Source organism: Anser brachyrhynchus, assembly GCF_964034855.1.
Source record: "Anser brachyrhynchus genome assembly, chromosome: 13".
NCBI classification, from domain to species: Eukaryota; Metazoa; Chordata; class Aves; order Anseriformes; family Anatidae; genus Anser; species Anser brachyrhynchus.
In genome coordinates, this window is record NC_137708.1 from 949,447 (window position 1) to 966,135 (window position 16,689).

Below are 16,689 nucleotides of genomic sequence, written 5' to 3' on the forward strand. Positions count from 1 at the left end.
GATTTAATGAGACTTGAGAAGTGCTCTGCGATCCCCTGTGGGAAGGTGCCACAGGGGCCAGCAGCGCCAGCCCCGGCGCCCACGCGGGCAGGAGAGCTCCGAGGTGTCCTGCTGCGGGCTCCTGCTAGTCCTGCGCAGCGCCCCTTCTGCAGCTGCCAGCGGGCACCAGCGTTGTCCCTCTCGCTCCTGAGTAATTCCTGGGGTCCCTGCAAGTCATTTTAAGGCCCCCCGCACCATCTCAGGCTGAAGCTTAAACTACAGCCATTGCTGTTGCCTTTCTGACTGCCCGTCCTGGCTCAGAGCTTGCAGCCTGTGCTCGAGGCAGGCATGTTGTGCTCAGGATGATCCTTGAGGTGTCACCAGTGCTCTGGCCAGATCGCGCTTGGTTCCACGAGGCTCTGGTGCACCCAGGTTGCACTGAAACCTCCTGCCCTCTCCCTACAAACCCCACACTTCGACCGAGCTGAGCATGCCTCCTGCCTCCCCCTGAGCGTGTCCTGGAGCCGTGGCTCCACGCTGTGTGCTCGTGCTGTCACGGCTCGTGCTGTCACGGCTGCTGGCAGCTGGGGCCAGATGTGGGCTGGGACCTGCCCGTGCCTGGCACCGTGACACAGCCACATCCCGGGCAGGGGCCGCGTGGCTGCAACGGGCTGATAAGGATCCCGGATCCCCTTGATCCCGTCCACCTGCACCGTGCCTGCCCCTCCCACGGCCGGCGGCTCTTTGAAGCTCCTTGCACCTTTGGGAGTGGGGAATGAGAAGGCTGAGGCTGGCTCAACGAGCGTTCTCCTGTTACCCTTGGCTCCAATGCCTTTTCCCGTGGTAGTTGATGCTGACCTGACCTGCCCTGAGGGAAGGATTTTGGGTGGTGTCCTCCTGCCCTGGGCGAAATCTGGCAGCACAGTGCCTGCTTGAGGATGCTGGAGCCTGTGCAGTGGGGGGTGCTGGGCCGGGGCTGAGCAAGGTCACGGGAGCGTTGGTGAGGCCGTGCTGCTGCCGTGGGGCACGAGCAGCGCCGATGGGTGTGTGGGAGCGGTGGGGCTGCGGATGGACACAGCGGTGCTACCGCCCCCCTGCTGCTGTGCTGGTCTGTCCCGAGGGACGTGGCGGGGATGCTCGCGTTCCTAACACAGCCCCAGGGGTGTGAAGCCCTTTCCTTGATGTTCTGCCCTATCTTTGACTTCCCACCGAGAGCTGAGTGCCCCGAGGTGTCTGTGCCTGCTGCGCTTCCTCCCGGTGGAAAGGGCGGAGAGGAGCTGCTGCTGGTCCCTCCGTGCTTCTGCAACCCTGCTGTCGCCCCGAGCGAGGCAGGGATCTGTGGTGAGCTCATCGGTCCTACCAGAAAAAGGCAGGCTAAATTTCAGAGCTCAGCAAGAACTGCTGGATTTCACTTGAATGGTGCTTTCTGGTTCTTTTCAAATCTTATTCTGGTGTTTTGTGTTGCTGTCTCAGGATCATAAACAGCTGGTGCAATTATTTATACCATACACTTATTTAAAACCTCTCTCTCCCCATAATTCAGTCCTCCTTTAAAGAAACAAACAAATGCATCTGAGAACTGGGATGTGGTTGCTGCCTCTTTCTTTCTCAGGGCTTCTGAATTCTTCGGGAACGGCGACAGCAGCCCCAGACAATGCAGGCTCGCACCCCGCACTGTGAGCAGTGTGGTCTGGCCGCCTGCCCTGCGCCGGGACGCTTCCCGGGGCTGCGGGCGCTGCAGCGGCGTTGGGAACCAGGCGCCAGCGCCGAGACGGGGCCGCAGCCGGCCCGCTCCTGGCACACGGTTTACGCGCAGCAGCCCCAAGGCATCTTTATAATTTGGGAAGGAAAGGTGCCTTTGTTTTGATGTTATGTTTTGTTAAGAGCCTCGTAACCCGACTGTGAAAGTTTGGATGTTTCCAAGCGTGTGGGTCAGAGAAACAAGTCTGTGTCGCTCTCGCTGGAAGTGCCGCTGGAGCCCCGTCCCTCACCACGCTGGGGCTGAACAGCACGCACGGAGCTGCGGGCCGGCATTTCCCTGAGTCAAAGCAGCGCTGCTGTGTCAGTCTGAGAGCCGTCAGGGCAGAAATTCCGCTCTTACATCTTCCCCCTTTGCTTTTCCTCCTCTGGCTCTCGGCCTGCTGTGGACCAGGGCAGCAGAGCGCAGCCCAGCCCTCGGCGTGGTGCTGGGGAGCTGCCCCGCTGCTGGCAGCGTGGGTCCAAGGGCAGGACGTTCCCAGCGGCCACAGGGGGCCGGGGGAAGAAAAGAATTTGCTGTTAAATAATAAAGCTTTTGTGCGTAAGTGTTTGCCTGAAGTGCGTTCTGAAGTGTCCTTTGAGTTTTTCTGGCATCCCCAAAGGTTAGCAGCAGTGTGCGTGGCTCCTGTCCAGCCTGGAAATGCCTCTCGGGGCTGCGGCTGGTGGGCACGGGCCGGGCCCTTGCTGTGCTGCTCCTTTCCCTGAGCGAGAAGCGCCTGCCCCTGTCGGTGCCACTCCTGGCCTAAAGAAAGGGCCCGAGGTGAGCCCGGAGCGCTTCCCAGCCACCGCACCTGATCCTCAGCGCGCTGGCGAGGAGGCGTGCTGGGGCAGATGGGGAGCCAGGCACGGCCCTCGGGTCCTGTCGTCCCTGTGCCCCCGTGGGTGCTGGCGCCCGGCCGTGGGGGAATCTTTCACCTGGCTCCAGGCCCTGGGAAAGCCGCGGTGCTGCCTCCAGGGAATGATGTGTGTGGTGCTGTGCTCCATGAGCGGCTGTGCCCATGGGGTCGTGTCGGTGTGCCCGCTCTGAGAGCGAGGGGAGGCTGGATGCGGCCTCAGCGTGCGGGGGTTAAACTTGCAGAGGCTGCCCTGCTGTACAGGGAGCAGGGCTGCACCTGACAGAGATTCCTCAGTCGTCTTAATTAATCCCAAACTTGGCCAGAAATGTGGCTGGGGCCTTCCTGAGACAACAGCTGTCCCTGGAGCTATGTGCTAAAATATGAGTCGGTCAAACCTAATTCACCAAATGGCATTTAATCGTGAAAGCCTGCAAGACAAATGCGTCCCTGTTGCCTGTGATGTTCTCTTTTTGCCGACGGGCGTTTTGGTGTTGGAGACATGTAGGCAGGCACCGGCGGGTGCGTGTCCCTCCTGCACCCGGCCGGCTGGAGGCCGGGTCCGAACCCCTCGTGCCCCCTCAGCCCTTTCCTTTCCCTGCCCACACGGTTGTTTTTCACTTCTGCAGCATGCAGGTTTATCTGCTTTTTCTGCCCCGTTCTGCTCTGGTTTCAGCAGCCTGGCTGAGGGAGGGACCTCAGGGCCCCTCGTGCCTGGGTGTGGGGCGGCCTCGTGCAGGCCGCGGGCAGGGCCGTGCCCTGGGTCCGCTCCGTCTGCCTGCGCATAGCACAGCCCCTTGTTGTCGCTATACATTTGCCATACGAGCCCTCCTGCTCCTGCTAATAATACGAGATGCTAGTAATTCCTCGTGCTGGTCTGGCGCCTCTCTTCTGGGGAGGAAGATTAATGTTCCAGCCTTGGTCTGGCAGCTTGGCGATATTCCCGTGAGGAAGGGAAAACGCCTCTGAGCATTCTGCTGGTGCCCCCTTTTTTGTGTAAAATGTGTACGTCTCTGGTGCTTGTTTTCATCCTCGGGATGCCTTCAGCAGGCTGCTGCTGGAGGCCCTCGTGTGTGGGAATCACTGTGGGCTCTCCTCACACTCCTGCTCCTCAGCGTGTGGATTTACGCGGAGTTGAGACCGGTTAGGCTTACGTGCCTAGTGGTAGTCCTAACAAAAGTCACTTAGCTCTTCCGTCTGCATCACTTGGGTCTGTTTGCAAGGCCTCTGTCAAGGCATCAAACAAGTTAAGGTTACCGTATCAGTTACTCTTTTAAATGCACTTAAATAACAACCTTCCCCCAAGCCCCATCCTAATCAAAGCCTTGGGGTACTGCAGGACCACAGACTCAAACCAGCCCCCCTCAGCGACGGCCAAACGGGAGGCTATGAAGGTGGGTGGATGCCCGAGCTCGTGTGCTTTGGGATGCTCCAGCCACGGTTGTGCTTCCAGCAGGGCCCAGGGAGCAGGGCGTAGGGGGACAGCTGCTGGTGCTGAGCATCCAAAGCACCCGTCCCCGCAGCAGCGGGCGTGCTTCTGGAGGGCAGGGAGGGAGGACGCACGGGTGGCTGGGCGGCTTTCTCCCATTGCTGCTTCTAGGGAGGTTGCGGCCAAGTGCACGGGAGGTGCTGTCCCTGCTCACTCTCGGCAAAGGAGGCGGTTTGATGGTGGCTTGGTTCGTCTGGCTGCTCCAAACCTCCAAACCCAGGCTTTTCGCCTGAAGGTCTTCTTTCCTGCACCTCATGCTTCCCAAACCAGCCTCATCTGCGCAGCACAGCACCGCTTTTGGATCAAGTGTATTTTAATTGCCTTAAAGAGTGGGAGGGAGGGGTTATTTTTTGCTTCACCCGAGGGGATGGGTGAAGCTATTTTTGCCACTGGTGTCACTCCCCTCCTATGCGCACAGCGAGGGCAGGGGTGGGAAGCCCCAGGCGAGGCAGAAGGCCGGACAGCCGCAGGCCTGGGGGGAGGCACGCCGTCTGGGGGAAGCCAGGACGGGCTCCTTACTTAGTGAGGCTGAAACTCCGACTTTAATGGGATTTACTGGTACAAAACTCCTCTTGTCAAAGTCTACAAGTTTTCTGGCTAATCACTGCCAGCTTGTATTCACAGAGTCCCAGTGAAATGGAGCGAGAGCACACCCCTGCTTGTACATCCTCACTTCCACAAAAGCATCCTTGGCTAAATTTTTTCAGTGATGTTATCTCTAATTTTTCAGTGATGTTATCTCTGATTTAGCAAAGTTGGGGGCTTTTGGAGTCTCTTTGAGGACTAGTCATCTGAGAAGTCTATTTGGCTTTTGTGTATATACTAAATAACCCAGTGTTTGTTAAATACCTTTGCTGGTAGTTGCAAACACCAATGCCCCCTTTGCAAGGAAATGTACAGAATACACGCGGCTGGGGGCTGGGGGTCTCCTCTCACACCCTCGGGGAGCCCAGGGGCTGGCAGCTTGCTTGGCACAGTGCCTGTCCCTGGCAAAGCCATCCCCGTGGCACCAGCACGGACACGGAGGTGGCCGGGTGCTCGCACCCACTCTCTCCCGGCTGTCGGGGAGCCCCTGGCCGTGCCCCTGCCACCGCTGGTGCCCCCTGGCCCTGCTACGCCTGCGGGAGCCGCGCTGCCACGAGCCAGCCTGTTTGTGGGTAAATTCAGGGTGCCCTGGAGGCAAAGGGCAGGGCGTTTTCCCTCTGTTTTGGTCACAGCATGAGTTCATTTGCTATATTAATAGCTTGCCCAGCGTTCCTCAAAGTAGAAGCAGCAACTGCCCCTGGAAATAACTCTCCTTTGTTGTCAAACGGCCTTTTTGTTTGTGTGCCTCTGTGTGTCAGGGCTGATTGTGTCGGGTGGTAATGTATAACCAAGGCTGGATTTGCCAAAACCGTTCCTCTGTCGATTGGCATCGTACAGTTCTGCCTTGGGTGCTGGGTGCTCTCGTTCAGGGGTTCAGGGAGGTGCTGTGCAGGGGGCAGCCTGCCTGGGCTGCGGGGCACGGGCAGCCTCCGAGGGGCAGCAGCGGCACAGAGCCCCAGTGTGACGGACAAAGCCGGGTACCTGTTCCAGGATGTGACGCTTCCGTGTGAATTCATTTTGTAATGAAAACCAAGCAGTAACACTCTCATGTGCTAGAAAAAAAGTCTTCAGAACTTGGCGGTTTACTCGCGTTCCTGAAACGCATTGTTGGAGACCGCAGCTCACATCTCGGGGTTGTTCTTAATGAGGAGCTTTTTAAGAGAAAAGCCACGGAAAGCAAAGTGGAAAATCAGGTGGGCAAACTGGATGTAGAGCAAGGGCAGCTCGGTCACGTCCTCTGTGCCTTCATCCCCCAAACTGTGTCTGCACTCCGGGGGAGAGCAAGGTGGTGAGAGCAGCTCAGCCCGCTGCTGGCCCCGGTGGCGGCCGCTGTGGGGCAGGGGCCGCGTGAAGGCTGTGCTGCTGTGCCCTTCAGGTGGGGCCTGGTGCTGCGCCGGGGGGCAGGCACCAGCGAGCCTCCCGCGCCGTGCTTCCAGCACCGCGGCCTTCCAGCGCCCGCCTATCAATTCAGCATTATGAAAATAAAAGGGTTACTGTTCCCGCTATGCCAGCAGGGCAAATGCCTGCTCTGCAAGTAGCTGCTCTCCTCCTGACCTCTGGGAAATGTCTGTACACAGCAGAAAGTGGAAAAACACTGCATGGTAATGACTTGCTGGAGCTGCTCGCTTGTGAGGAGCGGCTTGCCTCGTGCTCACACCTCTTCAGCTGGCCCACGCTTACCGGCAGGTGTGGGGCCAGCCCCGGAGCAGAACCAGCAGCACCAGCGGCTTCTCCTGCTGGCCAGGACGCTGTCTGGGAGGCCACCAGCCTCTGTGTGTTGTTAACACTGTGCCTGGGTGCTCCTGAGCACAGCGATGGCAGTAATGGCTCGTCAGTGGGGTGGGAACAGCTCTGGCCGCAGGTCTGCTCGGAGGTGACGTGGGACCTGCCGGGTGTTGTGCTGGTGTGTGGCAGTGCCACACGTGTCCTCCCAGGGGACAGCGCAGGCGAGCTGCCTCCGTGCAGAGCTGGGGCTGGCGGTGGGCATCCTGCGGAGCCCAGCCCTGCACAGCACCATCAGGGCTGGCCTCTGCCCGCTGCAGATCTGCCGCACAGGGACAGAGCCCGACTGCCCTTAGTCAGCTGCTTTAAAAGCTGAGCTCTGGCTTGAAATGGGCTCTCACGTGAGTCTGGAGGTGACAGTGATACATACGTGTGTGTATAGAGGCAGAATTAACAGAAATTGCTTTTCCTCTTCCTGCTGAACACGTAGGGACCTATGGAGCAGGTACATCAGAAATGCTGGGAAGAGACAAATGCGCCAGTGGAGTCTGTGTCCTGTGCCACTCCGCAGAAACACCCGCTTTGGGAAGTGGTGTGTGCTGTTTTCAGGCGCTTCACAGTGGATCCAGTGCTCAGTACTTATTCTGACCAAGGATGATACCCCTGGTATGTTGGAGAAGGGTCCTAGATTTAAAATTGCTTGGATGCTTTTGGGATGACTGGGTCAAAAGAAACTACACAAGTATGCAGAAGACTCCGTGGTTTGTCTCCAGGCCCTGGGAAGGAGACAGCTTTCTCGTGTTTGCACTCACTTCTATTTTTTTCCGGAGGAAGTGGGAAGAGGACTTCACACCACAGAGCAAAGTGTGAAGCGAGCTGCTGGCTGTGCCATTTCTCTGGCAGCACAGAGCTCAAAGCTGCGTGGCTGTCACACTTTTTGGAGGGATTTTTTCTGTTTTTTGTTATTTTTGAGGGTACCTCCATTGCTCTCTCGCAAGTAACCTCCAGCAGTCTGTTTGCCGCCTGATGTGCTGTGTGCGCAGAGCGGGGCCGTGCAGGCACTGGTCCTGGCACACGGTGCAGCCCCTGGCTCGCGAGCCCTGCTGGAAAGAGTGATGGGCCCGAGAGGAAACCAGACGGGAGGGAGCCCAAAGAGCTCTGCTCTTCTCGAGGCATCCTTCCTGTGAGAACTGGCCTCACGCCCAGCACGGGCTGAGAAGGAAGCGATGGATGTGCCTGCACCAAAACCGTGCAGACGTGCCGGGGAGCCGGGTACCCCCGCGTTCGTGCCCCTGCCACCCCCTGGCCCAGCAGCACGCTTTGCAGGCACCCAGCCCTGCCCCGACAGCCCGGCCCTGCAGGATCCCCTGCTCCTGCGGGGAAACCCACGGGAAGCACTGGGAAGCTGCTCCGGGCGCTCTGAGGAGGCAGGTGGGAGGCTGGGGCTGGGGCTCAGCACCCGGCCCTGCCAGGGGCTGCGGCTGCGGGGTGGCACTGCCTGGGGCGGGTGCTGTTCCCCAGCCCAGGTGCCGGTCTGCTGGGGGAACCCGTGGTCACGCCGTGGCCCGGGCTGGCGTTTGGCAGGGGCTCAGCTGCCTCACGCAGCACCTGCCGGGGGTGTGCTAAAAATGGAGGCTTGTCACGGGGGGGCTGGGGCCCCCCGCTGCCATGCAGGAGCTGCCAGGCTGCCCGGTGCTGCCGGCTCCGCGGTGAGACCCGGGTGGCTTAGCCCTGCTGTCAGCCTGCCGTTGCTTGTTCTGAAATAATCTCATAAATCACAAGCTGGTGTGTTTTTCCTGATGTGCGTACACGAAGGCTTATTCTAGCCTGGAGGCTGTGTACCCAGCACCCGACTGCTTGCACAGAACTTTGTGGCACTTCCTTTTATTATGGTCTTTCTTGCAAACAAATGCTAAGCTTACACAAATGTTTGCAGGAGGAAGATAAGGAGCTGTGAATAGCTGTGAATAGAGTCAAAATGAATGGCCGGGCCATGTTTGGTGACTGCATTTTTCTTTCCTCCCCAGTTTTCTCCCAGCTGGGGTCACTGCCACAGGCTCACCACGGGGCCACTCTTGCAGGGGTGCGTGGGTCTAGCAGGGGACCCCGGCAAACCCCCGAGGGCGCTGGGGACGGCTTGTCCCTGGGAGAGCGGAGCTGTTGGGAGCCCTCTGCGAGCGCCTCCGTGACTGCTCCTAACGAGCTGGAGCCGGGGCCGGAGTGAAAATCTAAACCAGCTGGGCTTGGGTTTCCAACGTCCTCCATGTGCCTTTGACAGCGAGGCTCCCACTGCGTTTGCTCCGTGGCCGTTTCTTTTCCTTCTCTCTCCGGCTGCCTGGGAACGGGAACGCCGCGTGGTGCGCGAGGGAGGCAGGAAGGAAAGCCTGCAGCTTTTTAAAACTCGCAATCTTCAGGGAATTTCACTGCAATCCAGGCCCGTCCGCGACCAACTGAATAACGGTGCAGGGTTTGAATCGGCGTCCCGCCCCCGCGGGCAGGGCTCCCTGCCCGGCCCTCCCTCGCCGCTGCCTGCGCCGAGCCCTGCCCGCAGCCGCTGCCTGCCCGCGGCTCTGCCGCACCAGCACCCATGGGTGCGCAGTGCCGCGCTGGCCCCGGGGCCGGGGGTCGCCCCGCGCTCTAGCGCCCGGCGAGCACTGCGCCTGCCCCGGCCACCCGGCCCATCATGCCCTTGCTGGATTTTTTCTGGGCTTGCTTCAAGAGAGCCAAGGTAAGAAGCTGCCCTTTAAGCAGCGCCGGGGCTCGGACACGCCGCTGGTTCCCCGCGAGAGCCGCCCGAGGGACAGGACGGAGCGGGGAGGCGGCACGCGCGGTGCTGGGGCTGGCGAGGTGCCCGGCGCGTGCCGTGGGGCGACGTCGTGCCCGTGACACCCGGCGTGAGGAGGGTCTGGGACGTGCCGCGTGCGGGTCCCCACGGGGGCCGGCTCGGCGGTGCCGCTGGGTGCTGCGTGTACGTGTGTGTGTGTGTGTGCTGCTGGCTCGGGTGGTTTCCCTGCCTGCTGTGGGTCTGCGGGACGTGGCAGCAGAGGGCTCGGGTTCCTCTCCCTCCGTTCCCCCCATGCCCAGGCTCATTGTGAATCGCTGGTAATAACGAGCGGCCCCTCTCTGCTGTTATCCCCAGGAGGCATTCCTGCCCCCCTTTTGTTTTTGGTAGCCAGCTGCTTCTGAGTTATTAGTGATAAGTAGAACAAATCTCTTCCCTCTCCTTAACTTGAGCACTCACGGCCAGAAACCTTTCCTCTGCCTGGGTCAGGTCCTGCCCGTCCATGGGCTCGTGGCTGGAGGAGGGCAGTGCACACCTCTTGCACACGTGTGTGGCACCGGCCCCGCTTCCATGGGGAGCCACGGTGCATGCCTGCAGCCCCCAGCCATGGACTGTCCCACCGCACGCATGGAGCTCACCTGGAAGCCTGGGTTGTGCCAGCGGGGCCGTGCACGGGTCTGTTTCTGCCTGTGGCCGTGCCAGCCTGAACGCAGGGTGGTGAGAGCGGGATGGCGGAGCAAGGATGGAGGCCGGAGGCCCCGGGTTTTTAATTTCCTGCAGCAGTCATTCTGTGGCATCTGGCATTTTTCATCTGGGCTTAAAGCACAACCCTCTGTTAGCCCATCCCTGCTGGTTGTGTTACTTTTGTTGTGTCACAGCCTGTGTGAGGTGTGTGGGGTGGGTTTTGGGGGTATTGTTAGCAGGGGTCTCAGGAGCACCGGGTTGGAAAAAGCGCAAGAATCACTGCATCAAGCGAGTGGGTCTGCAGTGGTGAAGCGCCTGCGGAATGCAGGCTCTTCCCCGGGGGTTTCAATACAAAGCTCAGAATAGTTAAGTCTAAAAATAACATTTGTGAATTTCATTAATAATATTAATAGCTGTCTTGTCCCTGCTGTCTCCAGAGAGCTTAGCAAGTCCTCATTAACCCTCCTTGTCCCTGCAAGCTGTTGTCATCGTCTTCTCGCTGGTGGAGATGCTGTGGCAGGGACCAGGGCCTGTCCCCTGCAGCGTGTCCCCGGCTCCGTCCCGGCTCCAGCCCCCGGCTGTGTATTTCCCGCGTGCACCTCACTGCCGGGTGCCTGCGTGTAAGGGGAGTGCAGGCACCCCGAGGCTGCCAGAGACGTTTGCCGTGGGGTGGCTGGGCTTTGAGCTGGCACAGAGGGGCTGTCCCAGGGGGACACGTGCTGGAGAACAAGGCTGAGGTTCCCTCCGCTCACTGCCCGCAGCCACCTGCTGCGGGGAAAGGAAAATCCGCACGGAGAGGTGTGAAGCAGCGCGGAGCTGCCCTGGCGGTGAGCGGTGCTGGGGCGGGAGCTCCCCAGGAGCACAGAGGCGGGGGGCACACGGAGCCCGCAGCCCGGCAGCGGCGTTTCTGTTCTCGGCTGGGGCGAGAGCTGCCCGGGGTGCTCGGTGCTCGCTGGGGCCGGAGGACGTGGCTGCTCCTTGCTCCAAACGTGACGGGGATGTCGCGGGTGAGGGCTCTGCTTCGGCCGTTTTTTCCTCCTCTTTTCCCTCCCTGTGCCTGTGTTGCTCAGCTACTCGCTATGGGAGGCAGAAGAATTTCCTGAGGGCAGAGAAACGCGCAGGGCTCTGTCAGTGGGATTAAAGCTTCCCGGGTTAAATGAGGTGGAGCCGTGGCCGGGTGGAAGATTTTGTGGGAAGCAGAAGGTGTTAAGGGCGGGACACTGGGGAAGGGGAGGAAGCTCCTCAGAGTTACCTTAGGGTAGGGCCTTTTCTCTCTTCCCTCCTTTGGCTTGTCTGACCGGCACCTTACCGCGTGCCAGACCTCGCCCCACCTCCGCGGGTGTCTGCCTCCCCGGGGGGCTGCAGGGCTGATGTCTGGGGAGCTGGCGATGGTGGATATGAGAGGTCCCGGTGATCAGAGATTAAAGGTGATTAAAGACCTGGAGGTCTTTAAAAGACGTTTAGATGTAGAGCTTAGTGATGTGGTTTAGTGAAGGACTTGTTAGTGTTAGGTCAGAGGTTGGACTCGGTGGTCTTGGAGGTCTCTTCCAACCTAGATGATTCTGTGATTCTGTGATCATCTCGCCACCCACGCTCCTCCGGCGCTGACGCTCTCCAGCTCCCCGTGTGCCGCACGTGGCACCAAGGCTCCTGCACAGGACGTCCGTGGAGGGGACAGCGCTGAGCCAGCGGCCGCGTGCCCGGGTTTCTCCCTGGGGAAGGAGGTTCGGAAACGCCAAGGGGACCCCTCCTGCGGACACAGGCTCTGCAGGCCAGCAGCGGTACCCCAGCTCCAGCCCCCGCACCAGCTGGGGTTAAGCATCGCCCCGCATCGCCCCCAGCCCTGGCAGGAAGCGGGGTCCCGGGGGGGCGGTGGGAAAGCGCAGCTCAGCACAGCGCCGCGTTCCTGGGCCGATCCCCACTGTGCGTGCGGCCCCAGCTCACCCGGCCGGGGGAGGGGGCCCTGTGCTTCGTGCTCCCTTGTGGGCGGTGCGGAGACCCCTGCTTTTAGCTGCTTTTGTCTTTGTTGTTGGCTTCCCGTGCCTGCAGATGCTGTTGTACTCTGTGCCCAGAGCCTCCTAGTGCGATTAAAGTGTGGGCATCTCCCCTCCTACCCACAGCCACAAAGGTACCGAGGGCGCATTTGGGGTCCTGCACCCGGTGCCACCTCTGCTGGAGCCCGGGGCTGCCCTGCTGGGGCTTTCCCAGAGCCTGCCCCAGCTCCAGTGCAGGCATCGACCCTGTGCTGCTTTTTCTGTCCCATGCCCAAAGACCCACCGGCACGGCGGCTGAGGCCCAGCACCTTACTTCACAGGCTGCTCAAGTCCCACTGACTTGCAGTGGCTTTTTCCTTCCGTGTGGAAAATGCAGGGCACATGGTGAAAGTAAGGTTGGATGTGGGAAGGAGAAGGGCCCCTGAGAGAGCGCGAGTGCTCTCGTTCAGGGCCTTGGACTCCGGGGTTAGGGCTTGCTGGGCTGCAATCTCTGCCGAAATTCCCATGTGGCGGCTTAAAGGGAAAAAGGCTCCTGCATGAATTCACCCTGGGGCAGGGGCCAGATGTCCTGGGATCTCTCTTCCTCTGCTCCGGCTGTTTCTCATGCCTCTACCAGAGCTGTTCTCCAGCGGAGATGCTGCAGGCTCCTCCCGTGGGACGGCGGTGCCTTCCCACTCCGTTCTGCTTCTGGAGAAAGGCCCTAACGCAGCCGATTCCTGCAGCAGCTGCTCGCTGAGCCCTCGTGGGTGAGGCTGGCATTCTTCTGAAATTTGTCTTGGAGAAGCACTTGTGCTGCGTGCACCGTGGTGGCGCTTTTCACCCAAAGCCCTTAGGATGTGTGTCCACACATGAGGGCCGCCGGTGTGAGCAACCAGAGCCCGAGCCGGAGAGAGGAAGGGCTGGGACACGTAGCGAGGGGCGGCCGAAGGGGACTGGCCTGCAGAGAACACGTCCTTCGGCTCTGCCTGCTCCAGCCTGCGGGCCTCGAACCCCCAGGGAGGAGGAGGAGGAGGGGGAGCAGAGCCCTGTGGCCAGAGGGCTGTGCAGGGGCTGTGGGGGCAGAGCAGCAGCGGAGCCGGGCGCGATGCTCAGTGTGTGGTGTGTGCTGTGCGGGCAGTTCGGGGGCACCGCCTGCAGCACTGTGGCACAGAGCACCGTGGGCTGCAGGCGTGCGGACAGCCGGTGTCCTCCTAATCTCCGTTTTGATCCCTTGACGTGGATCTGATGGCCCTCGGCTGTCCACCTGCCCCATCCCTGGCAATCTTGCTGGGACTGAGCTGTACTGCATGAAGAACACAAACTGTAGGAATCTAAGAATATGAGAATTACAAAGATAACAAAATGATTTGTTATTTTTTTTCTTTCTTTTCACAGTGTTTCACACTGCTAGAAGATAAGAAAGATGCAGGTAAGCTGAGACAATATTTTTCTGGGCAGGAATGCTCTCCTTGTGGGTTGGGTAGGGGTCATGAGAAGAAAAGAAAGGACCAGCCTCTGCTGGGGCTCCTGGTTCCTTCTGCCAGCAGTGTGATTTTCCCCCAAACCGTTACGTTTCATGTGAGCAGCACAGACAACCAGTGTGAGGCAGCGCCAGCCTGGGTGCCCACCAAGCCCGGAGCCGTGCACGCGGGAGCCCCACTGCGCCGGGCCGTGCCCAGTCCCTCCTCTGCCCCACTCCACCAGGGGGCTCTCCCCAGGCTGGCGACGTGGTTTGGCCGTGGAGTTGCAAAAACCACCAGCAGCGGTGAAATCCCTGCCTTTGTGCGGGGGAGAAGCTCTGCGGGGCTGAGTCAGTCCTTGCCTGCGTTCGCGCCCCGTGCAGCTGTGCCGCCACGGTGAGCTGCTGGCAGAGCTGCTCCTGGCTGTGTCCTTTTCGGTTCCTCTTCTTGTTGTGAACAGCTCCTTGCTCCGCAGATACGCTCGTTAGGAGCCCTGGAGGGTTGGAGCTGCCGTGTGCTGGGCAGGGCTTTGGGGGTCCCAGGCTGCTTGCTTGCAGAAAAGTGCCGGGCCCTGCCTTCAGACCTGCTGGTGACCGCGGTGCTGGTGCTGCCTGCGAAGTGCCACTGCCCTGCGGGGCGTGAGGGGCTGCCCCGGGCCTCACCGCGTCCCCTGGCTAGCCCTGCACAAGCAGCCCCTTGTCCAGTGAGTCCCAGCTCTGGGGTGAGCAGGCGAGATAGGCAGAGGTGCTGAGCTTCGCAGCTTCAGGATCTGGTCGCAAAGAGGCTCTTTGCTCAGAGACAACTCGAGAACTGAGCCTGGCCGGGCCCTACGGTCAGCTTGTGGTCGTTGTACAGTCAGCCTGTGGTCGCCAGCTTCCAACAGCTCTGCAAATAGAAGCATCCCGGAGCATGCCAGGCACATCGGCTCCTCTCGTGCGTGCACAGGGCTCCCGTCAGGTCCCTCGGGCGGTGGGTGCCAGCAGTGACCGGCAGCCGGGGCAGGGGAGGAGCGGCGCAGGCTGTGCTGCTGAGCCGAGCCGTGTCAGCACACAACGGGAAATGCGGCGCCTGCGGGATGCGCCGGGGGATCCCCGCCGTGCTTCTCTGAACCGGGGGGCAGTGACCCGGCCCTGGCTTTGCATCTGCCGAAGGGGTAGGTGAGCTCTGCGCCCCGGCTCCTGCAAGAGCCCCGGCGCACAGGAAAACCCTGGGCAACAAAAGGTGCTTTGTGAAGGAGCTCCGGAGGTGAGCCTGGGTGGTCTCCCTTCCCTTTCAGGGGAGAGATTAGCAGCATGAATGTCAGGAGCTTGTTAACAGGGTTAGAGAGCCCTGTGCGAGGGAAGGGGCAGGGAAGACTCCGCCAGATCACATCCGTGGCTAAGACTCATTTGGGAAGGATGTTTAGAGGCTGGATTTTTTCCCTCGGCTAAAACGACCTATGAAACCCAAGTCTTTCCTGGTAAGACTCAGGTAGGCGCTGCCTTGAGCTCCACAACGCTCCCAGCCCTGCACCCCCGGCCCGAGGAGCCGGTGCAGGCGGCGGCGCTCAGTGTCCTGGCTGGGTGTGCCTGCAGGGTGCTCTGCCACGGGGGGTCTGCCCCGCTCCGGGGCACCGCGCTGCTGCTCGGCACCGAGCCCGTCCCGTCGCACAAGTCCCATTCAGGGCCGGGCTTTTCATTGCTGTCCTAGCTCCCCGCTTCCTTTCTGACATTTAGCTAAACTTTCCATGCATTGTTCTGCACGAAGCAGAAAGGAAAGGCTTGCGCACAAGCCATGCACGCTAAAATTGCGTCCTCCGAATAAATCCCTGTTGATAGCAGCATCAGACGTCCCCGCAAGCAGGTCTGGGAGCAGGCTCTGCAGATGTCATTAAGCAGTGGCCTCAATCTGACTGCTGGGAGAAGAGGACTGAGCTGGCAGCTTCCTTAAATACCTTTAAGAATTGTGTCAGGCAATGATGATGTTACAATATTTCCAAAGAGGGCTTCTTCCACTGGGCATTGTGAAATAAGAGGGAAAAGAAGCACTAGGGATTCTGCTGAACTTTTGCCCCTTTGTGAAATAATAAGGTTGTGTTTGCACAGCATCTGGATCTCCAAAAATACGCTGCTAAATTTAGCTGTTGTTGATGTGTTGTCACAGCTGAGTTATTCTTTTTCTACCCAAGCTTGCTTTACACAAAAAATCTTGAGTGGGTTCTGATGATTTGTAGCTTCAGGTGTGAGGCTGTCATTTCTCACCTGACTGGAGCCCACATGTGGTGGGGGCACGGGGCAGCATCGCCCTCCTCCTCCTCCTCCTCCTCCTCCTCCTCCTCCTCCTCGCCCCAGTCTGCAGCTCTGGGGCCCGGGGTGCGCGTCCCTCCTGGGCGCAGGTCACCTTGTGCCCCTTCCCCGGCGGTGCTGGATTTTGGGGGCGGAGGGGGAGGCTGGGACCTGGCTTTTTGCCATCGCTGGAGTCGGCAGGCGGGAGGAGAGGGACGCCTGCGTGACAGGAGGGTGGCAGCTGCGGCGAGTGCACGGAGCAGCGCCGGGGTGGGACAGGACGCCCGGGCTGGCTGCGGCGACCCGTTCCAGGAACTCGTGAAACTCTTAGAAATCGCCGCCTGCTCTGTGGTGGGAGATGTGGCACTGAGTCTGGGTTACAAATGAAGAGGTAGGAAGTAGAAAAACTGAACTGAATGTGATTACTGGAGGATTTGGCGTGCCGTGTGATGAGAGGCAGTCTTCGTTTCCCCTTCCCGTCCCTGCCTGCCTGCAGGGTCAGCGCTGGGCTGGGCCGTGGAGCCGCACTGAAGCGCTGGCCCCGCTCAGAGAGCAGCTTCCAACCCGCCCCGGGGAGCCTGCACGGGGCCGCATCCTGCCAGCCCTCGCGGTGCTGCCTGGCTCAGCGCTCTGACGGCTGCGCTGGGGGTGTTCGGTCGTCGTGGTGGGGAAGGGGGCTGCTCCTCGCCCTTCTTGTGCTCCGTCCCCTGCACCCCCGTGGCCTCGCTCCTGGGCGCCCTCCTCTTGCCAGGGTCAGTCCTCCCCTTGGTAGCATGAGACGCTTTGTGATCTGTTCTAATATCTTGGAAAGCAGAGAGTTACTTCCTAAATGAGAATGTATACACCAAAAATCACCCTGCCAGGGCAGTGTGAGCGAAAACAAATAGTTTATGCTTCTTTCCATCAGCTCTTTTCTCGAGCTCTGGCTGGAGATGCAATCTCCAGCATTTCCTCTTTGGCCTCCTTGTGAACTCGAGGTTGTTTTTGCACCGCTGAGCTCTCTGATATGTTTGTCCATATTGCTTTAATTTCTCCGAGAAGGTGGGCTGGTGCTGCAGCCTTCGTAATTAGGCCTCTGGGCGCAGCTGAGGTTTGCAGCCTCTGTCGTGTCCTGCTGACTGTCCGCTGGGGATCGACACCCGTATATTTACCGGTAGGCG

General features: G+C 60.1%; 1 protein-coding gene across 1 annotated transcript in view; it reads left to right on the forward strand.

The window, feature by feature from the left end:
* Positions 1–7,523: 7,523 nt before the first annotated feature.
* STARD8 (StAR related lipid transfer domain containing 8) overlaps positions 7,524–16,689 on the forward strand; it is a 60,606-nt gene continuing 51,440 nt past the window's right edge. Inside the window, exons 1-2 of the mRNA XM_080553330.1 lie at positions 7,524–9,094; positions 13,201–13,234. Coding sequence (XP_080409456.1) covers positions 9,050–9,094; positions 13,201–13,234 — 79 coding nt within the window. The 5' untranslated portion in view covers positions 7,524–9,049. The remainder of the gene's footprint in view (positions 9,095–13,200; positions 13,235–16,689) is intronic.